Here is a 27,885-nt window from a genome sequence, read left to right as displayed (position 1 = left end):
TCCCTGGTGGCTCAGATGGCAAAGAATCTGCATTCTATGTGGGAGACCTGAGTTCGATTCCTGGGTTAGAAAGATCTCCCAGCAAAGGGAGTAGCTACTGACTCCAGTATTCTTGCCTGGAGAATCCCATGGACAGAGAAGCTTGGCGGGCTACAGGCCATGGGGTCGTGAAGAGTCGGACATGACTGAGCAACTAACACTTTCACGTTCAATGTCCCTTCAGTATGACTCTTCATACTCAGTTCTCTTCTGTCTTCTTCCTTTTCCTTAGATACTCAAAGTCCTTATGATAGTCTCCAGATCATCTCTTTACAGTAATAACTCCTCCCTCCACATAGAAAACATATTAGAATTCCTTTTTATAATATTAAGATGCCTACAGTGGATCCTGAACCAAGAAAGTCCTTGGAGATCCCAAAGTGACATAATTTCTAAGGCCTCACAGGTTCCCCATTTACCCTTTGACACATACCTGTTCTAAAGGCACAGTCATTTTCCCAATTTCAAAAAGCAAGGAGGGTTGCACTTTTTAGAAAGTAAAATGCTAAAAGGGAATAAAGGGCAGAAATATGTCTTTACAACCATCATTTTGGTGGTTGGATTTCTCAACTGTTCATATGTGGGACCTGATTATCCAATACTTGGGCCACCTGATATGAAAAGTTGACTCATTGAAAAAGACCCTGATTCTGGGAAAGATTGAAGGCAAGAGGAGAAGGGGGCGACAGAGGATGAAATGATTCAGTAGCATCACGAACTCAATGGATATAAATTTGAGCAAACTTTGGGAGATACTGGAAGATAGTGGAGCCTGGCATGTTGTAGTCCGTGGGGTCGCTAAGGAGTTGGACACAACTTAGCTTAGTGACTAAACAACAGAAGCAAATTCTTTGTTGATGGCGAGGATATTCTGTGCCGTCAAGGATGTTCAGTAGCTCCTCTGGTCTCTACCCCATGGATTCTACTTCTGCTACTCCCCACCAGCCATGACCACACAGGGATGGAACTTAGGTCTCCTGCATTGCAGGCAGATTCTTTACCAGCTGAGCAAACAGGGAAGCCCCAAAATGTCTCTAGACATTGCCAAATGTGTCCTGGGGACTAAACTACCCCCACACCTCTCACCCTCTCTCTCCAGTTAAGAACCACTGATTTAAGATATTCAAAGGTGACAGGCATAGAGAAGAAGATAGGAGAAGTAAGGAGGAGGGACTACTCTGCCAAGAAGTTCCCTACATATGATCTCAATAAAAGAAAGGATCTGAACAAACAAACCCATGAGGAAGGAACCAGGAGACCAAATGTTAAAGAAAAGTATGCCAGTTACAAAGATAAGAAGGCATTTATTTGAACAGAAGATCCACTAAGGAACATTCTTGAATGGAACAAAGAATGAGGTCTAACCTTCAGGGAATTCCTCTCCTGCACAGACATGGCATATGGACAAAGTTGGGTGTTTCCACGTGCCCAAAGTTCAGGCTTGGCTAAAGGGGATTTATGTACAGAGGGACTTTTGGGGAATGGTTAGGGGTGATTTGCAGTACCAGGCCCTACAATTCAACAGGTGCCCAAAGTCTTGGAATGGAAGGGGAAGCCACATAATACAACATCAGCTGCCCAACATTTCCCTGAAGATAATGCTCCCCTAAATTGACAGATGGGTTTTCCTGGTGGCTCAGATGGTAAAGAATCCACCTGCTAATGCAGGAGATTCTGGTCTGATCCCTTGATTAGGAGGATCCCCTGGAGAAGGAAATGGCAACCTACTCTATATTATTGCCTGGAAAATCCCATAGACAGAGGAGCCTGACTGGCTACAATCCTGGTGGGTCGCAAAGAATCGGACACGACTGAACAACTACACAACAATAATCAGTTGAAGGATATAAGACGTGGTACTGGGCACAATGGGTCTGAGGTCCAGCAGGACAGTCCACATGCATGCCCAATCCCTGACTTTACCAAGACAGCCAAGCCCTAGAACTTCAGACAAAATCTACTGTGTGTTATCCCCCGCTGTTTCTGATGTTCCAAAACTTCCCTCTTCCGAACAGGAAAAGAGATAGTTAAGATTTCCCATTTAAAATTTCTTAGAGCAGATGACAGAATACAGAGCATCTTTTCTGATCTTTGCTGTTGTAGAGGTAACACAGTGGGAAATGGACTGGACCTCATTTTCAGTCCTGTGATTATGACTCTCTTGGTCATGGGCATTCTTCTTTACACATATGTATCCTATTTAAAGCACAGGAACAGAAACAAACTCCTTGGCTACATAGCATTTTTTAATGCTTCTTCTTACACTTGCCTAGCCTCCCACGAGGAACATCCATAGGACTTCTAGCTCGACACTCTTTGAACAGAAGTGGAACCAGCCCCTGCCACCTGCTCTTCTTTGCTCCAATATGCCCACACACTCCTTCCTGTTCTTAGCTGATTACAAGTCTTAAGGGGGAACCAAGTCTGGGTGGAGGTCCTAGTTACTTGCTCCCTGCCGTGGTTGTACAGAGCATGTGACCAGGGTACAGAATCAGGTGTAGGAGTTCAAATATGCTGTGGAGGGTTAAATGGTCACTTGTGGACTCTTTTGTTATACCCACTGGGGCTTCTACAGCTCAGCAGTAAGTACAAGGCTGATGGAGCTCCAATGTTCTATCTACTCATCTGTCCATCCATCTATTCATCCATCGGTCCACCCCTCAGTTCATCTATCCATCCATCCAACATTTGTTGAGTGCCTGCACACTGCCATGTATTGGGAATAAAGAGAAAAATGAGAATGAGAAAAGCTTCTGTCTCCAAGAATTTAGTCTCTAGGAGAATGCTTCCATGAACAGAAAGTTTTGAATTATTGATAACATTTCAGTGGGTGCTACAGTAGCTCCATGGACTGAATAAACACCAGCCAGAACTAGAATGTGGTCTTTTGCATGATCCTTCAATGGGTATCCTAGAAGACTTGGTCATCAGAGCATCACTCTGGTATCCCTGTTGCTTCAGGGAGCAAACACAGATCATGTCCATTCATGTCTGTGTGGGGATATGGGGAGACCTGCTCTAATACCCAGCACCCACCGTGGGTACATGTCCCAGCACTCATAACATGCACAATAATTTCCCTCCACTGATCAACAGCCCAGTTAGGTTAATGATCCTGCTACCAGAAATTTGGGGTGTGATGGAAATTGTGTAGAGCAGCATGAAGAAATATCCTTCTAGAAGGGACTTGAAAATAGAGTGTACAAAAGTGAAACTGAATGTGCTTTGGGAGTTTTGAAACGTTTGACCAAATCGTCAGTGATTTGTAGGTCCTTGGATCAGTTATTAGCTGGTCTTTTTGATTATCTATTTTCTAGATTTCAAGAGCCTCATCAAAGACCTGCTAACAATCCCTTTACAAAAAAGGAAGGAAAATGGATTATTCAAAATCAGGCACTGGAAAGATTCAGACTGACAGTACCATGTGCTTCAAACTCTTTACACACTGTTAGGAGTGTCAACAGTTAAGAGCTCTTTCATCATCAAACCATAGTCTACCATCCCGCGATGTCTGTAATTAGAGACTCAGATTACTCATTTTGAGTTTATTCCAGATGATATGAGTGTCCAGGTTATACCCTCTCTAGAAGACTATGTCATGGAAAGAGGCACAGTTCAACAGTTAAGTGCTCAAGATCCAAAACCAGACTACAGGTGAAATCAGCCTTGCCACTTCTCAGCTGTGTGGCCTTGGACAGATCACTTGACCACTCTGTGCCCTAGCCACTCATGTGTCAAAAAGGAGGCTAATTGTCTCTGGTGTCTAGATGACGATGATGACATGAGTTTCTGTGTGTAATAAGGCACTTACAGCAGGGCCCAGCCCATGGAAAATGCTACACAATAGTGCTTATTCAATAAAACTTGAGGTCCCACCAGTGCTTTCTTAGCACTTCTTATCAGCTTACTTCTGTTTTCTGAATTTAATCATTATGTACATTAACCCAGGTGGCTCAGTTGTAAAGAATCTGCCTGCCAATACAGGAGGCTCAGGAGACTTGAGTTTGATCACTGGGTTTGGAAGTTCCCCTGGAGGAGGAAATGGCAACCCACTCCAGTATTCTTGCCTGGAGAATCCCATGCACAGAGGAGCCTGGTGGGTTACAGTCCATAGCGTCAAAGAGTTGGATGCGACTGAACACACACACGTGCACGTTAACCAAAGCAAACTAGAGGCGTTGTTCTAGGAGGACCTAATTTCCTCTCCCTTGCCCTGGTTTTTTCAGTAGAAACACTATTAAAGATTGAGTTAACAGGCCCGGCTTCCGATGGAAAGTAATCCTAGCATATTAGTTCTTTTTGGTTTGTCCTCAGTAGACTGGGATCATGGATGGTTTTAGTTTCTGCTTTTAATTATGGGGAATATGGATCACTCTGCTCTCAAGCTTTCTGCTCATAGACTGCTAGCTGTTACAGACAGCTTGAATCAACAGTAAGGGATGGGGTGGGACCAGGGTTCAAGCTTGGTGTAGGAGCACAACCATGCTGTGGAGGATCAAATCACTGTTGTGGTTCCTTGTTCAGTCACTCAGTCATATTTGACTCTTTACGACCCCATGGAATGCAGCACACCAGGCTTCCCTGTCTTTCACCATCTCCCAGAGCTTGGTCAAACTCATGTCCATTGAGTCGGTGATCCAACCATCTCATCCTCTGTCATCCCCTTCTCCTCCTGCCTTCAATCTTTCCCAGCATCAGGGTCTTTTCCGGTGAGTCAGTTCTTTGCACCAGGTGGCCAAAGTACTGGAGCTTCAACTTCAGCATCTGTCCTTCCAATGAATATTCAGGATTGATTTCCTCTGTGGTTGACTGGTTTGACCTCCTTGCAGTCCAAGGAACTCTCAAGGGTCTTCTCCAACACCACATTTCAATAGCATCAATTATTCAATGTTCAGCTTTCTTTATGGTCCAACTTTCACATCCATACATGACTACTGGAAAAACCATAGCTTTGACTAGACAGATCTTTGTAGGCAAAGTAATGTCTTTGCTTTTTAACACTCTGTCTAAGTTTGTGATAGCTTTTCTTCTGAGGAAAAAATGTCTTTAAAATTTTGAAGCCCAAGAAAATAAAGTCTGCTACTGTTTCCATTGTTTCCTCCTCTATTTGCCATGAAGTGATGTGACCGGATGCCATGATCTTAGTTTTCTGAATGTTGAGTTAAAACATGCTCAGTCTCCTCTACATTTTTTATTTCTTTGGCCCATAAATAAATAGGAAGTGACCATAGTACACTGGTTCCTAAGAGATCTCTGGACCAGTAGTTCTCAAACAGGGCAACTGTAGCCCTCAGGAACACTGGAGCCTGTGTGCAGCTTTTGTTGTCACATTTTGGAGAGGTGGAGTTACTGGCATCTACTGGGTGTGGACCCAGATCACAGCTACACTTCTTGTGACACACAGGTCCCCTCAACAAAGAAAGAGTCCACCCCCATGTCAACACTGGTGAAGTTAACAGAGGGCAAAGTGTCAGGCTACATGATGCCAGATGCCTTCCTTAGAAAACCAGAGCTGCAGTGGGGGCATGTTTCTTTTGTACTATTTACTATAGTCAGGACATGGAAGCAACCTAAAGGTCCATCAACAGAGGGATGGATAAAGAAGATGTGACACATATGTACCATGGAATAATACGCAGCCAAGAAAAGGGACTGTGTCCTTTGCAGAGATGTGGATGAACCTAGAGACTGTCATCCAGAGTGAAGTAAGTCAGAATGAGAAAAACAAATATTGTATATTAATGTGTATATGTGGAATCTAGAAAAATTGTAGAGATGAACCTATTGGCAAAGCAGAAATAGAGACAGATATAGGGAACAACCGTATGGACACCAAGGGAGGAAGGGGGCTAGGTGGGATGAATTGGGAAATGGGATTGACATATATACACTATAGATATTATATATAAAATAGATAACTAATGAGAAGCTAATGTGTAGCATAGGGAACTCAACTCAGTGCTCTATGGTGACAAAGACTGGATGTATAAATATATATATATAAACAAAGACCTCAAAAAAAAAAAAAAAAAAAATACCAGGACTGAGAGATCGCAGGCAGCTGCTCTTAGTTTTCCAGGGAGGGGTTGACCAGGGTGCAAGGGCGCACACTGCCCCAGGAGAGACCCCGCGTCAGCCCCAGGCTCCTCTGTCACTGCACTGCACACCTCACCCCACACATCAGTCCTTCGCGGCCAGCAGCCAGGAGGCATCAGATACCCACACACGGTGACATGAATGATGGGATCAGGGTTCACTTTAGGGACTTTGGAGGGCCTTGCTGTGTAAAAAGGGAAAGGGGAACATCAAACTGAATGGTGTCTAATGCACAAGGGCAAATCAGATAGAAAGAAAAAGCGCTTTACAAGCGGTAAGATCAACTCGAGGTATCCTGTGCCATTCCTAACACAGGTCTCATGACTGTCTACGAGGTGAGCGTCATCACCGTTACTCTGTGCAGATGAAGCAAACGGGGGCCCAGAGAGGTGAGGCCGTCCGCCCAAGGCAGCACAGCAGGAAACAGAGCTGGCTTTACACACAGGCTCTGCCCCACGTTGAAAGGTGGGAGTGAGTGAGTAAGGCACAGGGTCTGTGCTCCCTGCCCAGCTCGGCCTCCTACTAGCTGTGTGGGGCGGCTTTCTTCACCCATCTCTGCTACATCCTCCTTTCAAAATCTTAATCAACTGGGGATTAAGAGCTGTGCTTATCTCTACATCTGTGTCTCTATTTCTGTTTTGCAAATAAGATCTTCTATATTATTTTTCTGGATTCCAACACCAATTAATTAAAAAACCCACAACAGTCACTTTCAAAAAAAAAGAGTTGTACTTACATACAAGTTTTTTGATTAAAAGAGATGAAGGAGGAATCGTGCCTGACACATTATAAACTATTGGTGAATGTTAGCTGTGCTTGTCATCATTTATAAGCAACAGTGTCACTTAATTATCCCATGTGAAGACCGGAAGCTTTCCCAACAGGAGTGTGACGGAAGCAGGATGTAACTGAGCCTGGGGGCCGTGGGGAGTCGGGGCTGGGGGCCTGGGGAGGTAGGGAGGTGGGAGAGTGGGACAGATTCCCCGAGGAGATGGAGGACTCCCTCTCTTCACTCCCCCATGGCGGACTTTTCCAGAACCTGTCCTCAGGCCCAGGCCACAGGGGTGGTCCAGGCTAAAGTGAAGCTATGGGGTCAAGGTCCCTTAGCTCTTCACTCCTTCAGGTTGTGAGGTTCTTATAGAAAAGCTGACTTAGAGGGAAGAGGCTGTGTTGAAATGACTGCTTCTGCGTCAATGACCTTTTGGGTTCTAACCAGACGTGCGTGTGTGCTTGCACGCTCAGTCGCACAGTCGTGTCCAATTCTTTTCGACCCCATGGACTATAGCCCACCAGGCTCCTCTGTCCATGGGGTTTTCCCAGCAAGACTACTGGAGTGGGTTGCCATTTCCTCCTCCAAGGAATCTTCCCGACCCAGGGATCAAACCCATGTCTCCTGGATTGGGCAGGCAGATTCTTTACCAGCTGAGCCATCTGGAAACTGATGTGGGAGGGGGGTAAAATCTGTCACATGAAACGGCGGTGGTGCGGGGGCAGGGGGGCACTCGGCCTCAGAGGGAGACCACTGTGGGGAGAGGGTGTCAGCTTGGACCTGAGGCCAGGACTCCCCAGAAAGAACTCACCCTCAAAAAAGGTCAAGTGGAACTCACAGAGGGAAGATAGAAGAAGAAGGAGGAAGGGAAGTGGAGCTGGGGGTCAGGCCAGGCCCTGGGGTGTAGGCAGCTGGCTCTAAGCATGGCAGGGCATTTTCTGAGTCACAAGAATTCCTCAGTGATAACCTTTCTGTTCACACCATGAAATTTTTATTTCCCTTCCTACTCTGTATAAGGAAATCGAGTGTAACACAGAGTCACCTTTCCAAAGGAGCTTTATTAGTTTATTATTATTTTTTTATTGTGAAGAATAATTAGCCTGAGTGCCTTTTAATTTGTTCCCATTACGATGTTTGCATAACAACAATTAGAAGCTGGCCAGGCTCCCTGCTTCTAGGCAAGCAGACGACTCTCGCTGGCTGGCTGGGAGCTGGCTTGTGTGAAGAGTTCGGGGCGGGGGGCGGGGGGCATGTAATTAATTATTGTGTCCTTTGCCACGTGGAGCCCTAGGAGAAAGGGAAAGAACTTCGTGCGACCCTGTGGTAACTCGCTGGAGAATAATCAGATGAGACGTGCCTTTTGTACGAATAAGGTCAGAGAGAGAAAAAAAAAAAAGAAAACCTCAAACCCACCTGCTTGAGAGAAGGATTTGTAATGATGTCAGAGGGCTGGAGATGTGGGCTTTTGAAATGGCAGATATTTGCAGAAGGACAGAGAGATGATTCCCAAAGGCCCATTAGGGAGTGGGTCTCTGGCTTTGTAACGAGGGTTGTTGGGGGGTTGGGGGAGGTCTGTCGTCAGGATGGTGTGAGGCCATTTTTGCTAATCACCTGCTTCTGGGTGGAGTTTTTATCCCAACCATGGGAATAGCTGGATGTGAATAATTACTGGGAGCATCACTGAAAACCCTGGCCAGGGTGAGGGTTTTGACAGGCGGGCTCCCAGAGGCTCCCTGGCTTCCTGAAGGATGGACTGGGTTCTGAGGTCCCTGATTGCGGGGGGTGGGAGTGTCGTTTGGTGGGTTCTTCCATACTTGGGTCCCAGGACGTGGACTAGGATGGGGCAAGAGAGTCACCTTACACCCAGCATTTAAATAGATGCTATCTCTCCAAGTCTTCCCAGTTCAGGGTCAGCTTTTCATGATTCTCAGAAAGAGCGCCTCCTAAAGGTTTTTTCAGGAAGTGCCTCATTGAATCAAACTAGTCTTATTCCAGACGAATGGCCAGGCCGGTAAACTGACAACTATCTGGTTGGGAAGAGAGGCTTAGTCATGGTTTCACCCACTCCGGTATTCTTGTGGGGGAAATCCCACAGACAAAGGAGCCGGGTGGGCTACAGTCTATAGGGTTGCAAAGAGTCAGACATGACTGAAGCGACTTAGCACGCACGTGGTCAGCATTAATATCTGTAAGCTCAGCCCTCTGCCATGGAGCACTAAGACCACGTCTGCACGGCTGCGTGGAGAGAGGAAGAGCCCCAACTCTCCATTCTGCAATGTGGTGCTCTTCCTGGCACAGCTGCCAGGCCATATTCTGGGCTCAGCAGAGGCTCCTTCCCTGCCTCCATTATAGATACCTTCAGTGGCATTTCCTATGGTTACCTTTCCTTATTGACTTGTCTGTGTCCATTACTTTTTATATATTATCTCCTATCCTTTAGACAATCATCTGGATCATTGCACCCACTTACAGATGAGAAACCCAGGCTCTGCAAAGTTGGGGTAGCAGGTCAAGTTCACATAGGGGATAGAAACCAATCTCCTGGCCCCAAGCTCTGGGCTCCCTGCTCCCTGATCTACTGGCTGGTCAGGTCTGCCCACCTTGTGGTTTCTACACCAATGACATTTCATAGACAAAAGCCTGGGGCTCAAGAATACACAGTTCCTTCTGGAGTAGAGTTGATACTTCAACACCACTGGGAGGTTGGGGGAGGGATGGAGCGGGAGATTGGGGTTAACAGATATAAGCTATTATCTGTGGAAGGGATGAACAACAAAGTCCAAATGTAGAGAACAGGGACCTATATATATTGATTATCCTATGATGAAACATAATGGAAAAGAAGACAAAAAAGAATATATATATGTGTGTGTGTGTGTGTATAACTGAATCACTTTGCTATACATCAGAAATTAGCATTGCAAACCAACTGTATGTCAATAAAAAACCAAACCAAAAAAAAAACCCAAACCAAGCCAAACACACCTATTGGAACTTCCAGCTGATGGACTCAAGGATGCTGATATAAAATGAGTCTCAGTGGTCATGAAATATATATTACCTGGGGACCTCCTGATTTAAACTGAGGTATTCATGCAGGAGCAAGGGAGGGGAAGGAAAACCATCATAATTTGCCTTTTGAGTTTTCATCTTATTTTAATTTCTATTTTGGGGGTGTGTTGTACACTGAGCGTACTATAATTATACAGTACAGTAGTATGAGTACAGTAGCATAGGCATGTAGTTTCTAAATAAATAAATATGCATAGGTTTAGGGGGCATGCTAAAATAAGCTTTACTTCTATTTGATGTGATCAAAAGTGTTTGGAAGTGACTGCCTTGCTGTTCAGTGGTTATTGGTCCACTCAGAAGCAGCTTTGCTGAACTGAGTGCTTCAGACGAAGAGGAGCCACTAGAATCCTGAAAGCATGGGACTTGAATACCTGCCTCTGTGTGTGTATGTGTGTGTGTGTGCGTGTGTGTGTGTGCACAAGAGACAGACAGAGGTAGAGACAGAGAAAGAGAGTGAGAGTGAGAGACAGAGGCAGAGAGACAGAGACAAAGAGAGAGGGAGAGAGACAGAGACATACAGAGAGAGAGGGAGACAGAGAGACAGAGACAGAGAGAGAGGGAGACAGAGAGAGACAGAGAGACAGAGACAGAGGGAGAGAGACAGAGAGAGAGGGAGACAGAGGGAGACAGAGGGAGACAGAGAGACAGAGACAGAGAGGGATAGAGACAGAGAAAGAGACAGTGAGAGTGAGAGACAGATGCAGACAGAGAGACAGAGACAAAGAGAGAGGGAGAGAGACAGAGACATAGAGAGAGGGAGATGGAGACAGAGAGAGACAGAGAGAGAGGAAGAGAGACAGAGACAGAGAGAGGGAGACAGAGACAGAGGGAGAGAGACAGAGGGAGAGAGACAGAGAGAGAGAGAGAGGGAGAGAGACAGAGAGAGAGGGAGACAGAGGGAGACAGAGAGACAGAGAGACAGACTGATGTTTCTCCTGAGGGAGGCCACCTTTGAGAGTAAGAGCTTTGAATGCAGAGGGCCACGAGAACATATGTCCTCGATGGGACTCATAGCTGGGTTCCAATTTGGTCAGAAGAGAGCATCCGCCACTTCCCGGGGGCCCTTGGAGAACGGGAGGCTGGCAGCCTCAGCGGGACACCACCTACACCTTCTGTCCCTCTGTGTGGACACAGGCACTTGCCCTTCTGTTGGTCGTCCAGATTTCACAAGAGATGCTCATCAGAACCAACCTGCTTGACTGTAAAGTTGCCTCGGGGGTGGGGGCGGTTGGGTACAGTTGGATGCTTGGCTTGGGTGGTGCTGGGTTTCTGGGTAAGAGATGAGACCTAGAACCCCTGGGCAGGAGAGAGCATCCAGGCTGCACTGGTGGGGTGGCTCCACCTCCTGTATGCACCTGTGGTGGGTCTTCGGGCCTGTGGGCTCCACAGAAATTGTCTACTTGATGTTTCCACACAGAGCAAGGGGTTTAGCCTGACAAGAGCTGTGGCGTCTGACCGAGGTGATGGAATGAAGGGTGATGAGGAGAAGAGTCTGCTGAGTATTTAGGCCCCAGAGTGGAATCAGCCCCTGAAGTCCAGTGTCTGTAAAACTCTAGGGTCAGGAGCAGAGCCAAGCCAATTTCCAGTTCTGACTCAGGCACTGAACCCACGGTAGGACCTCCGACAAGGGAATGTCTCCGGTGCTGTAAAGCACAGAGGTGTCTAACATGATTCCAGCCAAAAAATATAGTTTTTAAAATATTTTTATAGTTATGTAGTTTTATATATAACAGTTATATAATTTCAGATGCCAGTTGAAACTAGATAGAACTATATATAGAAAACACACACACACACCTTAGAATGTATCACATGTGATAATATCTCATAGTTTATATGTCTCATAGTTCATTTGTTTTTAAACAGATTCATCCACCTCTAGGATACAATTACTTCTTTGTTTTGAACACAATCTAGTGGGAAGCATGTTGGAGGTGTAGTTTTTTTGTTTTTTTTTTTAATGAAGTAACGATGCAGGCAAGGCTATGGTTTTTCCAGTGGTCATGTATGGATGTGAGAGTTGGAGTGTGAAGAAAGCTGAGCACCAAAGAATTGATGCTTTTGAACTGTGGTGTTGGAGAAGACTCTTGAGAGTCCCTTGGACTGCAAGGAGATCCACCCAGTCCATTCTGAAGGAGATCAGCCCTGGGTGTTCTTTGGAAGGACTGATCTCCAGTACTTTGGCCACCTCATTTGAAGAGTTGACTCATTGGAAAAGACTCTGATGCTGGGAGGGATTGTGGGCAGGAGGAGAAGGGGACGACAGAGGATGAGATGGCTGGATGGCATCACCGACTCAATGGACATGAGTTTGGGTGAACTGCGGGAGTTGGTGATGGACAGGGAGGCCTGGCGTGCCTGTCTCGATTCATGGGGTCGTGAAGAGTCAGACACGACTGAGCGACTGAACTGAACTGAATGATGCAGGATGATTGGCAGTTGAAGAGAATTTCCATTGTTGGTGTTTGTACTTCTTTATACAACCCCACCCCTATAGCAGCCCTAATATTTGTTTAAAATTGTTTGGTAACTGTTCCTTTCCTCTTGGACTTCGGGAGTCATAGCCATCCTGATTTTTCTGAACGGTGGAGTCAGTCAATAATAATAAAACAGCAGTGGGAGTTTCCGTTCATTCCCACCAGTGCCTAGATCACTTCGTCATCACTCAGTCCCTCTGTGTTACTAACCCCAGGCTGCAAAAGGCAAAGACATGACAGCAAACTCATAAAAGATATGGCTAATTTTCCCCTTCCTCCTAATTCCTCCAGACTTTTGCATGGGCTATGTGTGTGTGTGTGCACAAGCCCGTGTGCGTGTGTGTATACATCTATATGCAGTTTCAGAGTTTACAGATTGCATACTTTCAAAGTGGGTTAATGTCAAGTTCAGCTGTGACTGTTAGCGAGGTGGATGGGGCTGCACAGATGCAGCTTGCAGATGGTGTGGAGTAAGCGGCCTCAAGCACGTAGTTCAAAGTGCAAACAGAAGCTGTGTAATAAAACAGCAAACCGTGGTTGGCATTGAAACTGCTCCTGGAAAAATGGCGCCCAAACTAATGTATTTTTGTCTATTCTCTTTTGCACGTTTTGAAGTGTAATAAAAATTAACATCAAAGGTTATATGTGATCTCTTCGTGTGTGTGTGTGTGTGTAGAAGATGGAGATTGTTCCTTCACTGAGCAATGAAAGATTTTCTGACACCGTGCTTAGCTTCCTTGAAAACACTCCACTCACAACAGCCTGTGACCACCGAACAGTGAGCCATGTACTCAGGGTTCTAACTTTATTTTTACTGAAGTATAGTTGTTTTACAATGTTGTGTAGTTTCAAGTGTACTGCAAAGTGATTCAGCTATATGTGTGTGTGTGTGTGTGTGTGTATACATAGACTCTTTCCCATCATAGGTCTTTCAGACCCTCATCATAGCTTATTACAAGACAGTGAAGGTGGTTTCCTGTGCTATACAGTACATCCTTATCGTCTGTCTATGTTAGATACACTAGTGTGTATCTGTTAATCCCAGGGTTCGGACTTTTGTTTGCTCTTTTTAATATATCTCTATCTGGCAAATTGACCACTGGAATATTTTCTAGGTCTTTCTTTAAGACATCCTACTAATAAAAAAAATCTGAATTCTTATACATTTTCAGAAAAACCTACATGCTGTTCAGGCCCAATATGGCTCTCAAAGAGAAGAGGAAACAGAGGCTTGCTTTGAGGTCCAATGCTGTATTTGATTTACGGCTCATATCTTATAATTTTGTTCTCTATCAGAAAGGGTTTATTTTTAGGAGCCCTAGTCTTCACAGAGGACATCCAAAAGACCAGGAGTAAAAATCAGATGGTAGGCAAGGAAGGTGGGCAGAAGTTTTGCAAAATGTCAGTGACATATTTCTTCCAATAGACATGGCTTCAAGACTTAACAAGTTGAGTCCTTAGCTTTGAATCAGTTTAGCACAGGTGGCAAATTTACACAAAGAAGCATCAGTCTTGAAAGCAGCAGAGCCATTGAACAAGCCCAACTAGCCAACTGTGATTTCTACTTTGGGTGACCTTTTACCTTGGGGCCCCCGAACTGTCTGGGAGAGCCCACTCTTTAAAGAGCCGTCCATCTGAGAGTAGACACAGAAGGGCCAAGGGCAGGGAGGGCAGTGTCTTCCACAAAATCAACGATTCTCCATGTTCACTCATCTTGCAGCAAAGCAGGATGAAAGATTTACACTATTTCTTATTTCAGGGAAAAACTGAATAAAGGCTTTTTTTTTTTTTTTTTTAAGGCATTGACTTTCAGGGAAGTAGATTTGCATCCAGACTCAGGAAGTAGACAGGCCAGTAATTACGAAGCAAAAATAATCTGTAACTTGCGGAAATACGAGGTATGAATAGTGTTCTATCTCCCAGATAGAGGGGTATTATCTGGTTGTTGTCTTTCAGTCAGAGATAAAACACCCTTGGGTAAATTTAAGGAGGGTGACTTAAAAGACAATTTCCCTCCAGAAATTCTGCAGAAAAGAATTCTCTTAAAAAAAAAAATAAAGGTGTAGAGGGTTAGGTCGTGGGGTTTTGAGAATTCAAAAGAGCGAGGAAGAGAAAAAAGGAAACTATTTCCAGTTACTAGTAGAAACATCAACCCAGGGGCCAGGTGTGGTGGCTTTTATATAAGCAACACTCCGGTCTATACAAAGCTGGTTGTTTTTGTAACACTGTGAGAGTCAAGTGTGCTTCTGGGTTTCGACCCTGAAGGTAGGTGTGACCCTGACTCCCTTTTGACAGGCCCCCTGTCCCACTCATCCCATCTCTTGCCTATTTTGCTTTCAGTAAATCAAAAAATGAAAGAGCATTCATCAGTACCATTTTTCTAGGTTCCATGTATATGCATTAATACACAATATTTGTTTTTCTCTCTGACTTCGTCACTCTGTATGACAGGCTCTAAATGCAGATGTAGCGAATAGCCTTGTGGACATGGAGGGGAAGGAGAATGTGGGACGAATTGGAAGAGCAGCACTACATAGGTACACAATCATGTGTAAAACAGCTAGCTAGTGGGAAGCTGCTCTATACCCCAGGGAGCTCAGCTCTGTGCTCTATGGTGACCTAGAGGAGTGGGATGGGATGGTGGGAGAGAGCCTCAAGAGAGAGGGGTAGGGATACATGTATACATATAGCTGATTCACTTTGTTGTATAGCAGAAATGAACACAACATTGTAAAGAAATTATATTCCAATAAAAAATACAAAAAGTGGAGAGGGATAAATTAGGAGCTTGGATTAACAGACTGACACCACTATATATGAAACAGATAAACAATGAGTGTCTACTGTATAGCACTGGGAACTGTATTCAATACCTTATAACAACCTATGATGGAAAAAATCTGAAAAGGATGTATATATATATATATTCTCTATATATCTGATATATATATATATATGTATGTATGTATATAACTGAATCACTTTGTTGGATACCTGGAATCAACACATTGTAAGTCAATTATACTTTAGTAAAAAAAATTCAAGACCTTTACTTAAAGGTGCTTTCATTTTCTTTCATAAAGCAAAAAAAGAAAAAATACCATCCTCCCCACCCCCAGGATCCACTGGCAACTTCCAAGGACTGAAGGAATAACTCAGAGCTTCTCTGAGTGTATTTTCTTCTTCTTTTTAAAAAAGTTTTATTGGAGTACAGTTTCTTTACAATGTTGGTGATTTCTACTGTACAGCAAAGTGAATCAGCTATATGTGTACACCTATCCCCTCTTTTACGGATTTCCTTCCCATTTAGGTCACCACAGAGCACCAACTGGAGTTCCCTAAGCTATTATAGCAGGTTCTCATTAGGTATCTATTTCAGACATAGTATCCGGGCTACATAGGTGGCTCAGTGGTAAAGAATCTGCCTGCCAGTGCAGGAAACTCAGGAGATATGGGTTCATTCCCTGGGTCAGGAAGATCCCCTGGAGGAGGAAATGGCAACCCACTCCAGTAGTCTTGCCTGGAGAATCCCATGGACAGAGGAGCCTGGTGGGCTACAGTCCATGGGGTCTCAGAGTCAGAGATGACTGAGAAAGCAGACATGTATCAATAGTGTGTGTATTTCAATCCCAGTCTCCCAGTTCACTCTGCCTCTGTGTGTATTTTCAAAGCACAGCCCACATGGAGGACATAGGAGAAGAGATATCACCAGGAATACCAGGGTACCTGCCAGGGAACAATGTGGCCTGGCAGATGTTGCCCTGAGCTCCCTGACATCATTCCCACCCACCTTCCCCTCTGCTTTCCTCTGCTCTGTGAGCTAATAAGTGCCACGTCTGCTGCCCTGGGCACCTTGCAGCCAGAGACCCTGTGACATGGTTCTGGCCTATGAGATACATAAGAGGGAGCTGGCAGAGAGGGGCTTCCTTTCTTGAGTAAAAAGACAGAGCTCCAAGAAGAAGGGTTTGAGGCCCCCATCTCCTTCCTGCCTGGACAGATCTGAGGTGCAGGCATCTCATGGTGGAACCAGAACACAAGAGCATCCTGCTGTACCAGAAGTGGAACAATTACTCCTGAGCCACATTCGCCCGTGCTGGACCAAGGCCTGGCTGCTTGAACCACTGTAGTCAAGTTCCCCTTAATGTACAGCTTAACATACTTCTTACCGGTAAACCCTAGCAAGAGTTTCAAGCTCTTTATGTCACTGTAAGAAAATGCATCATTTCAGTCGTCTTTGGGATGCATAAAACTCTACCTGAATTGTTCTTTTCTTTCTCTGGCATCATTCAGTGTTGTCAGGACAGTAAAGGGGAGGAGGAAGGAAGAGATTCAAGGAGCTAAGAGAGGATGAACGGATGTCCCTTCGATGAAAAGAGAAGGTTGTGTGATCCAGGGGAGCATCCAGCTTACTTGTCCAGCAGGTGAAAGCTTACATGAGGCTTCAGACTCTGTTTCGTGTCCTGGTTCCAAATCAGGAAAGGAGTATGTCAAGGCTGTATATTGTCACCTTGCTTATTTAACTTATATGCAGAGTACATCTTGCTAAATGCTGGGCTGGATGAAGTTCAAGCTGGAATCAAGATTGCTGGGAGAAATATCAATAACCTCAGATGCAGATGACACCACCCTTTATGGCAGAAAGTGAATAAGAACTAAAGAGCCTCTTGATGAAAGTGAAAGAGGAGAGTGAAAAAGTTGGCTTAAAGCTCAACATTCAGAAAACTAAGATCATGGCATCTGGTCCCATCACTTCATGGCAAATAGATGGGCTAACAATGGAAAGAGTAAGAGATTTTATTTTTCTGGGTTTCAAAATCACTGCAGACGGTGATTGCAGCCATGAAATTAAAAGACACTTGCTCCTTGAAAGAAAAGCTATGACCAACCTAGACAGTATACTACAAAACAGAGACATTACTTTGCCAACAAAGGTTCATCTAGTCAAAGCTATGGTTTTTCCAGTGGTCATGTATCGATGTGAGAGTTGGACTATAAAGAAAGTTGAGTGCTGAAGAATTGATGCTTTTGAACTGTGGTGTTGGAGAAGACTCTTGAGAGTCCCTTGGACTGCAAGGAGGTCCAACCAGTCTATCCTAAAGGAAATCAGTCCTGAATATTCACTGGAAGGACTGATGCTGAAGCTGAAACTCCTGATGTGAAGAACTGACCCATTGGAAAAGACCCCAATGCTGGGGAAGATTGAAGGTGGAGGAGAAGGGGATGACAGAGGATGAAATGGTTGGATGGCATCACTGACTTGATGGACATGAGTTTGAGTAAACTCTGGAAGTTGGTGATGGACAAGGAAGCCTGGCGTGCTGCAGTCCATGGGGTTGCAAAGAGTTGGACATGACTGAGGGACTAAACTGAACTGAACTCATGTCCAGGAACCACCCATAGTTCTCTGAAAGCACTCCCTGATTATGTGCGTGGTCTGCAAAGCTCTTGAAGGAGACGCTCCCTCCCTTTCTACCACCCTGGGGCATCATCTAGATATTTTGGGGCAGGCATAAGTAGGCCAAGTACAACACATTACTTGAGGCTTTTTTTCTCAGCAAAGAGGCTGAAGGACGGGATTGGTGGCCTTGAGGAGAAGGAGCAGGGGAGCTCAAGGAACAAAATTTTTGGAAAAAGATTATTTTGTGAACTTTAAGGACTAGGTAAAGGAAATGGCAACCCACTGCAGTATTCTTGCCTGGAGAATTCAACGGACAGAGTCTGGCAGGCTACAGTCCATGGGGTTGCAAAGAGTCAGACAGGACTGAGAGAGGAACACTTTTCAGGTACCAGAGTAGCTTCCGGGGAGCTCTCTTAAGAATGGGAGTTGGAAAAGAAAATTTTTAAGAGAATTTGGGAAAAATGCTTGCCATATCTGAAATGGTAGGATCACTGTTTTCCACTAGGAAATAAAATAATTTTTTTTTTAAAAATGCTTCATGTTGTTACACTGAGACACTGTGATGCATTTTATGGTACCTCTCTCTGACATGTTCAAAGATTTTGAACAGGAACTCGGCCATTCGGAGGCAAGCTCATCTAGAACACTATTAGTCCCTTTTGCAGAACTCAGACGAGACACGGAGACATCTGATGACTCATCTAGGTCACTAGGAAGTTACCTGAGAAACAGAAAATTCACTTGAGTTTCCTGTGCGGCCTTCACTCCCACCCCCAACCTGCCAAGCAACCAAGGTGCCTTCACTGGTGGTGGTGGTGGTGAAGTCACTAAGCCATGTCTGACTCTTGCGACCCCATATATAGCCTGCCAGGCTCCTCTATCCACTGGATTCTCCAGGACTTTGACAAATACACAGAAATATCCCCAGAAGCATGGACCCCGGGGGACCTGTGGAGGGTCACCAGGCAAGGAGGTGGCTGTTCCATTAAGAAGGGACTTCAGGAAAATAAAGTGATACCAGGATCTCAAAGAGGAGAAACTTCCATCGGGATTCCTGTCTCAACATGTCCCAACTAGCTACGACGTTGAAAAGCTAAGCCCACCAAGTGACACAAAGTGCCCTCAGCCTTTCTCTGTCCTCTTTCTCATAGAGCAAGAGAGACATGGTGTTGAAGGGATGGCTAATTTACTCACCAAATTCCACACCCCACTGGGCTCCTGCTACCCCACCTCGGCCTAGGCTGGACCCCCACGACAGACCCCCTTCCCTCTCGTCCTGGTTCTGACCCTCCACACCGTCTCCTCCCCACCCTGAGTCTCTGTCTTCGGGAGGCCTCTCCCGGGGTCCCCCGTGACCTCTCCTTTCGAGAGTAGACGGCCTTAACTAAGCATCATCTGGAAAGCTGAACCGCAGTTGCCGTGGCCGACATTAACTGCCTGGTTTTCATGACTTTACCAAGCACTGTACTTGGGTTGTTTAATTTAGTCCTTGCAGCCACTTTAACAACAGGCCCTACTATCGGGTTGGCCAGAGAGTTCATTCGGGTTTTACCATACGGAAAAACCCAAATGAACTTTTTGGCTAATCTGATACCATCCTCACTTTAGAGATGAGGAAACCAAAGATCAAGAAAAAAGCTGTCTCATGCTATTTTGGCAAAAAGCTGGAAAAACTGAAAAGAAAGGAAAAGGGCATCACCGTACTAAGTCTGCCTGGTCCTTCTTCAGCCCTGGCCCCTTCTCTTTTTTCGTCCTGGCTTACAAGCTCTTGGGCTCTGTGCTTTAGACCAACATCCCCAAGCCTGTCTCTCTTAGATTCTGTGTGTGCCATGGCCCAACATCACTCGCTTTCTCAGGAAAAGGGCAGATCTTTTCAAAGTCCACAATTCAGACCTGTTTCAAGAGAAGAGAGAAACCTCTTGGCGTCCAAAAGCTCTCCCAGGCTGCTTGCTTGCCGGTTAGCCCCTGGCTCAGCTGTTCCTTCTAAAGTTGCTTCTGCTCCTGGCAGCTCACCGGGCCAGCCCTTGGAGTCTGAGCAGGTGTGGGGCCTCCTGTGGCCTGTCTCCCACCCCCAGGGGTGGGGTGTGCCTTGGGAAGGTCTGGAATTACAGGGACGATCCCTGTGGAGGAGGCAGAGCCAAGGAGGTGGCATCTCTTGGGGGACTGCTCTTTGCTCTTTTAAAGCTTTAACATTTCAAAATTGCCTTGTCATTTTCACGGGTCTCTTAGCATGCAAAGGAACTAAATAGCAAAGGGTCTGATTGTGAGTTTAGATAGATTTTAACACCTTTTTTTTTTTCTCAGTTTCAAAATGTGTGGGCAGTTTCAGAACGCAAGAGTTGCATCTCACATAGAGGGAGCTGGGATCTGATTCCTCCACATCCAGGAGGGTACTTAGGAAAAGTACAGGTTCCCTGTGGGTCTGGGGGAGTCAGACTGGCTAAGACACACTGTCAGGGACTGAAGCGTGTTCTCCCCAAGTTCATACTTGGAAGTACTAACTCCCAGTGCTTCAGAAGGTGACTGTATTTGGAGAGTGAAGTTTTGCAGAGATCATTAAGAGTAAATGAGGTCCTCATGGTGGGATCTAATGCAATACGACTAGTATCCTTGTAAGATGAAATTATGACATAGATAATTATGAAGGAAGACTACGTGAGGCCACAGGGAGAAGACAGCCGTCTACAAGACAAAGAAAGAGGCCTCAGAAGAAACCAACTTCCCGATGCCTTGAAGCCTTCCCAAGACCAAAGCTACACCAGGATTCTCCATGAGATTCTGGCCTCCAGAATCACGAGACAATCCATTTCTGTTGTTTAAGCTACTCAGTCTATGCTTGTTTGTTATGGCAGCCTTGGCAAACGGACACGGAATTCACACGGTGTCTGATACCCAGTTGAATCAACAGCTTTATGTGATCTTAAACCTCCAGCAGAGCCAGAGATGTCTTCATAAATATTTCTCTGCAAAGAAGTGGCAAACTGAGGCCCATGGAGAGGCATGCTTCACACGTTCAGCCTCCGCTCCTGCAATTCCCTTTGAGAGATAACCTTGAGAAGACAGCGGTGCGTCAGCCCTGCCGAGATTTTTACCTGTGGTTCTAGGAACTCGGAGGCATATTAGCATTCAGGCTTTGCATAGACCACTAAGCCACTTCTAAGAACACGGCTACCTGAGGCATTTTACAAAAACACATACGTACTGACGTTCTTCCTCCGCATTCCTTCCCCACTCTGCGGGCCCACACGCGGTACCCCATCAGGGGACCCGAGTTTGGGTCCTGCAGGGACAGCGTGCCATGAACCACGGGGGATCCTGCCAGGGAATTGCAGTCATGCCTCATCTTCTTGCCTGAGCACATTCAGTGAGAAGGCACAGCAGCAGCCTTCTCTGTGGTAGACCACATTTGTTTTGCATGCCAGGCTCTCAGACTCTCGCTTGCCTGTCACCCAGAAGGGAACAATGGTTGGCTTGGTCCCACACCTCTCTTTCGCCTCCATTTCCACATGGGTATCTTGCTCGAAAAATGAGTTATGGGTTTCCTCCTGTGAGAATTGCACGCACTGATAAAGGGCCATCCCAGGAAGAAAACAAGATATTTTCCCCGCTGGCTTGGAGCTGCAGTTGGGGAGGGCACACACGCTATAAATTACAGGCGACAAGAAATGACCACAGTGCGGGGCGCTGCTCATGGCCAGGCTCGGGGAACAGGGTACCGGCTGCGAGGAGAATACGGACTTTAATAGAGAGTAGGGCAATTCTTCTAGCGTCGCGCTCTAAGGCAGGGCCCACATCATACCAAATGCAGTGTTTGTTTTGCTACCTCTCCAGACTCAAATGAGTGGTGTGGACCGCGAACCCAGATGATGCAAACCCTCAGCCTGACGAATCACCTTGATAAACTGAGCCATGAAAAATGGCCCAGATTTCACTTTGATTCTCTGAAATTTAGTCTCGTATTATATTCTTGAGTGAGTGATTGTAATCATCCCTGAGTTCCTTTTAATGACCGGAAGGAATGAAAAGACCTTTTCCCATGAGCCCTTCTGAGTCTTGGTTGGGGTGCTAGGGTCCCCTGCACACAGTTCCTCTTGACAGCTAGGCTGCCACCAGTTCCTAAACCTGGGGGCAGGTCCGGTCGGTTTCCGTCCTGGGGACACAGGGACTGTGGGCTGGTTTAGGGGCTGAGCTCCTTGCCTTTGCCGGTGTCTGAGCAGGTCACCAGGGCCCCCCTCACTTAGCTCTGCTGTCTCACCACTAAGGACAGGAAGGCAGGCCAGCACTGCACACCGAAATCCCATTTATTACCCAGTGGGATGTTGAAAAATTTCCTGAATCTGCCTTCCTGAGTTGATAGAATAGGAAACAATCGTCGTTTGGAGAGAGCATTGAAAGCAGAGTTGAGGCAGGAAGATTTTTTTTTTCCTTTCTGTTATTCTACAAATATTGCTTCCTTTGCTTGTCAGAGGCCCAGAGGAAATGCAGCGAGAAGGCCCTTCACAGCTTCTCACCCCCAGCGGCCGGCGTTTCTGCCTCAGGAGCTCAGTGCCGTGAGGATGTGTGACTCATACCCAGCGCATGACTCAACTTCACTAAAATGTCCTCAGCTGCCAGTAAAGAAGCACTTGAAAACCCTTTAATTTGAAGCTTTGAATCGGTTAATGACTTGCTTTCTTCCCCTTCTCCTGAAATCCTGCTCTCCCTACAACACACACACACACACACAGACACACACACACATATCTTTGTCAAGTGTTTAAATTTCAGGGACCCGGAAACACAGAGGCTCTGTGGCATCCACAATAGCGTTTGTTGTGACAAAGTGGCTGGCAGCCCTCTGCATTCTTCGGCTCACTTGGCTCGATGAATAAATAATGAGTCACAGACACTATTTGGGTGCGCGCGAACGTTGGTAGCTAGAAAATGAATGATCCCCACCCCCTATCCATCCCACTCCATCCCAGCTCTGCCAAGCCATTAAGCCACAGGCTGTGCAGGCGCTGGTCAAAGGGCTCGCCCCAACGCACACGGCAATGTCTCGGTGACATTTCTGCGTTCCTCTTTGTGTTTGTTTAGGCGCGGCCCTCTTTTTTCCCAACAAAGATAACCCCAGACGCCCATGCACACCACACACATACTCACACACTCAGAGCTCAACCACAGCTCGGTGCGTTTCAAGAGGCTCGTTGCCAATATGCAGGCAGGTACCCCGCACTAGCTGCTTCTGTTAGGAAGCACACAATCTCAATGACTTCAGCTGCCACTTCAGATGCTTGACTTAGGCAACTTCTTCGTTGCTCTTGGCGGGAGAGACTTGTGTATGCTTCGCTTTCATTCTCTCTCAGAAGATGCCGGCAGCCTCTTTTGCATTGAGGCTGCAAGGAATAACCCAGCAAGGCCCCATTCTGGGGCTTTCAACCTAGACTAGTCTGCCCGGCTCCTCTACTATCCACCTTTCGGAGACAACTGACTTGCTACTTTGTCACTGCGGTGTCCCCGCCTGGGCGGTGAGCAGATCTCTGCCTCCGCCCCACACTGGCACCAGCCTTCTTGGCCGGTGATGCTGGAGTCTGCTAAAGCCTAGGGCAGGCTGGCATGTGGGCCACACTGCCTGCCCAGCGTGGGACAACTCAGCCACAGCCATCTCGGGCCGGGGGGCAACCAGTGAAAACCCAGACAGCTTCCTGCAAGCTTTATGATCTCTAGGATTTTAATCAGGAACAGCCCAACTGACTTGCCCCGGACAAAGTTCTCACCCACCAACGGAACCCCTCGACAGCTTAACTAAGTATTTATGAAAACATTTCTCAAGAGCGTCCATCTGATGAATAAGTAATCCAATAGCCTTGAAATCTTACACCCGAGGAGGTGTTTGAATTCCTCCCCCCAAACAGACGGGAGAGCGGCAGGGGCTCTCTGCACCCAGTTACAACAGGCAGCCACTTTATTATCTACAGAGCCGAGCAAAAGTAGATATTAAAATCTCAGAGTGTACTCACCTCTCATGAAGCACTGTGGATATGAAGGAAATGACTCAAACATGCTGTCTGAAGCCATCGCTTCCTCCTGAAAAGGCACCCTCTTCTGAAGGCGGGGGATTCAATGAGTTCTTTTACCTTAAGAGCGAGAAACCAAGAAAGGTCACCGTTTTAACCTCACCCCCAACCATGGTTCCCTACAGGTCCTTTTTGTTTTTTGTTTTTCCCTCGACACCTCTGGGGCTCCCTGAGTCCTAAGGAAAAAAAAAAGAAATGTACCTTTGCAAAGACAAATATTCAAATTGGTAAAGATTAAAAAAAAAAAAAGCGGCGTCTTGGCTGTGGGTTGATGATGTTCAGAACTCTGCAAAGCCCTGTGGTTTCCAGTCAGAGTGATCCGTCTTGCCTGCTGACCACTATGCTGGGCTCAGACTTCTGACACTGCCAGGCTACCCAACTTGTGGTTCTGTGGTTGTTTATGAGGCCCAAAGAAGTTTTCACACAACCCAAATTACAAATTTAACTGTTCCCCTTTCCACAGCCCATCTTAATTGGTTCTTGCCAATCATGTGACTTCAGTGATGTCAATTTTTTTTTTTTTTTTACTTTCTGAGCAATGCCCTTCCTTCCCTCCACCTGCCCTCCCCCAGGCGGTGCAAGAAAATAGCCGAGGAGACTTTGCAAGAGAAAGAGAGAGAGACTGCAGAAAAAAAGTGACTCAGAATCTTATTATATCAATGATCTTTGCTGATTTAGTACAACTTGAGTCCGGTTGTTGTTATTTGTGGTTTTGGGAACCCCTGATTATTTTGATAAAGATTTCACTGCTGCTTATTCAATAGTAATTCAACCCTGGCATCGGGCTGCTGTGCAGACAGGATATGGAGCCCATCATTTCAGATGCTGGGCATCAGATCAGCAGAACTCAGCCCCTGGTAAAGATGATCACAGCATAAGTGAAACTATAAAAGGAAAAAATAATAAAAAGAAATATTTGGATGAGAATCTGACCCCTAAGAGGGTCTAGCAACTTACTGGTATTTTAAAGCCTGCGAAGAAGAAAACATTTTAATTTTGTGACTAAAAGACCATTTTAATAAAACCAAAAGTATGTGGTTTTCTTCCTCCTAAGTGGACATCTTTTCAGTAAAGGGATAAAACTACGTTTATCTCTTACACACATACGTACACACTGAACTCAGGAAGCTAAAGGAAAACAAAGAAAAGCGAAATTCTGTACTTGGGGTCGAAGCAGTGGCTGCCTTAACACTGTTCACTTTTTGCTTTCACCCATGAACGATCCCTGTATTGCCTTTTTCAAGTACAATTCAAATTAGTAGGCTAATTCACACCTGTAGGTAAAACTCAGCCCAGCACTGTGGCAATTGCACTTTGAGAGCATTAAGAAGACTTCACAAAATATAGGGAGGGCAGAGGGGATGGTCCTCCAGAACAAGAACTGACAAAAGAATACTAGACAGCTCATTCTGTAGCTTAGGAAGAAGCACGCCTACTTGGAAGTGCTGAAAACCGGCTAATCTTGCACATGGGCCGGCCATTTGGGGCATGCATATTTATTTATTTTTCCTGCCCATTGGTTTTGTTGTTGTTGTTCTATCCTCCTCTTTGCGACCCCATGAACTGTGGCCCCTCAGGTTCCTCTGTCTATGGGATTCTCCCAGGCAAGAATACTGGAGTGGGTTGCCATTCCCTTCTCCAGGAGATTGTCCCAACCCAGGGATTGAACCCACATCTCTTGCATTGGCAGGTAGATTCTTCACCACTGAGCCACCTGGGAAGCCCCAGCCCACTGGCTTTACCAGCTCACTAATCAAATGTTGTTCATTTTGAAGTTCCAAAGTAAACATCTCCTTTCCCCATTAATAACTTTATTTCTTTTGCTCTGTTCTGTATACATCCTCCAGGGCAGGATCGCCAACCCCCTTCCTCGGGCCTCACAGCAAGAGGTGAGAGGCAGGTGAGCAAGAAAAGCTTCCCCTGCTGCCCCCCACTTCCCACCACTCCCCATCACTCACATTACCACCTGAACCATCCCCTGCCCCCCAGTCCTTGGAAAAATTGTCTTCCACAAAATGTCCCTGGTGCCAAAATGTTTGGGGACTGCTGTTCCAGGATGAGTATCTGTTCATAACTTCAATGCACATGGTTAAGAGACACTATGAGATAAGGGTTTGGTTTTTTTTGTGAGGTTGTGGGTGCTCTGCTGGGTCTTGGTTGCTGCTCGGATTTTTCTCTAGTTGTGAACAGCAAGGGCTACTCTCTAGAGCACAGGCTCAGCAGTTATGGTGCATGAGTTAAGTTGCTCTGCTGCATGTGGGATCCTCCCGGATCGGGGCTCAAACCCGAGTCTCCTGCCTTAGTAGGCAGATTCTTTACCACTGAGCCACCAGGGAAGCCCGAGACAAGGGGTTTTGAACTGCTAACTGTGGATTCCAAGCTGGCCAGTGATAGCCAACAAAGACACTTTGTAATAAAGTCTGTACTATTAGAATAACCCCCTGGGTTTTCCCCTCCCATTCTCTCAATTTCACCCCACACACCAGGGATAACACAGTAAGAGATGAGGGCACAGGGCTTTTAAAAGCAATAGACATGATTCTTTCTTACTCCTGTTTTGACTAAAGCAGGAATTGAAACTCCAGAGAGAGACTGCTTTCTCCCAGATGGGTGTGAAGTTAGCTTGCCAAAGCTTGACACCTTATTAGTACTTAGAAGGATAACAACGTGTGCATTTCTTCAAATTTATGAAGATCTCAATGTCATGCAAGTTGCCTAGAGCTCTCCATGGAAATCCTCTGTTAAGATAATTACCAGTGTGTTTCTGGGCTCCCTGATAAAGTTGAGGCTGGTTAAACCCCATACCAGGGTCTTTTCTCTCTGCTACACTGAGTACTCCCCGGACGGACCCTACAAGCTCAGCGCTGGAACATGCAGCTGCCACATCAGAGTCGGTTGAGACTTCATAATGACTTAGAAATTTAAGTGGTGATGCAACTAGTCCTTTGGGTATTCTATTCCAGAAACTTCACAGAAAATTTTAGCCTGAAGTGTCCAGATGCTCAATGGGAGAGTTTGGATGTGCCCATTAAATGCCCAATTTCTTGGCTTTTCTCTGTGGGCCTAGTTGGAGCCGAGTATGGATCTTTCCCAGTGGGACCTTCCTAGGGCAGGTCATGTTTAAAGATGAAAGTAAGGCTGGAATTTGCAGAGGTCTCATGGTTTGTTGTGGGGTTCCTAGTTGGCTCAGTGGTAAAGAATCCGTCAAGATCCCCTGGAGAAGGTAATGGCAAAGCCACTCCAGTATTCTTGCCTAGAGAATTCTGCTAGAGGAGCCTAGTGGGCTACAGTCCATGGGGTCTCAAAGAGTCAGACACGGCTGAGCACACACGGTTTGTTGTGGTCATATGTGACCCTTGGAGCTGGAGCTGCCACGGAGCAGCAGTGGGCAGTCTGAAGGCCTGCACGCTGGCCTGGAGCTGCCTTGCTCCAGGTTATCTGCCGTAACAGCAGATAACTCCCCGAGGCCACAGTTGGAGTGTTTCTGGGTATCCTCCAAGTCATGACAATAATAAAGACTCAGCTGGCTGCTGGTGAACTTGGCCTTACCACTCCCTTAGGAGTCCGAGACCAAAGGACACGTGTGCCATCCATGAAGTGCCTAGGGGGACACCTTTGACCGTCTCTCAGCTAGCACTGTTCAGGATTCTTTAAGTCTGTGCACTAACCACCCCTCTGTCCTGCTTCCTCCAAGTGACTCAGGCTCTGGGCTGCCGGCTCTGGACTGGTACCCAAGTGGCTGCAGCGAACGTGGCTTTGCCAAGTCATTGGATGGCAGTTTTCATCCTCTCTCAGATTGGCTACAGCTTCTACTGGGGGACGGATACGCTCAGGTGTTATTTTTAGTGGCTCTCTAAAAATAATAGCAAAGGTGGAAAGATGTGTATTTGCATAATCCTATAATTAACATATATAATTCTGTGTGCAGTGCAATGCAATCCAAACATCCTGTGAGACTTTCTCGTTTCCTGATTACTA

The 27,885-nt window shown here is 46.1% G+C and overlaps 1 protein-coding gene across 3 annotated transcripts in view; it reads right to left on the bottom strand.

The window, feature by feature from the left end:
• The window catches only part of RUNX1 (RUNX family transcription factor 1), a 273,843-nt gene extending 249,560 nt beyond the window's left edge, over positions 1-24,283 (bottom strand). For 2 of the 3 annotated variants that reach the window (XM_005905714.2, XM_070377710.1), the window contains exons 1-2: positions 24,109-24,280; positions 23,851-23,967 (exon numbers count right to left, since the gene is read on the bottom strand). In XM_005905714.2, coding sequence (XP_005905776.2) covers positions 23,851-23,908 — 58 coding nt within the window. In that variant the 5' untranslated portion in view covers positions 23,909-23,967; positions 24,109-24,280. Of the gene's footprint in view, positions 1-23,850; positions 23,968-24,108 lie in introns of all 3 variants that reach the window. The other variant, XM_070377713.1, reaches the window with a different exon arrangement.
• Positions 24,284-27,885: the final 3,602 nt, after the last annotated feature.

The sequence above is a fragment of the Bos mutus genome, chromosome 1 (genome assembly GCF_027580195.1).
Source record: "Bos mutus isolate GX-2022 chromosome 1, NWIPB_WYAK_1.1, whole genome shotgun sequence".
Lineage (NCBI taxonomy): Eukaryota > Metazoa > Chordata > Mammalia > Artiodactyla > Bovidae > Bos > Bos mutus.
This window is presented reverse-complemented; position numbering and strand designations above follow the sequence as displayed.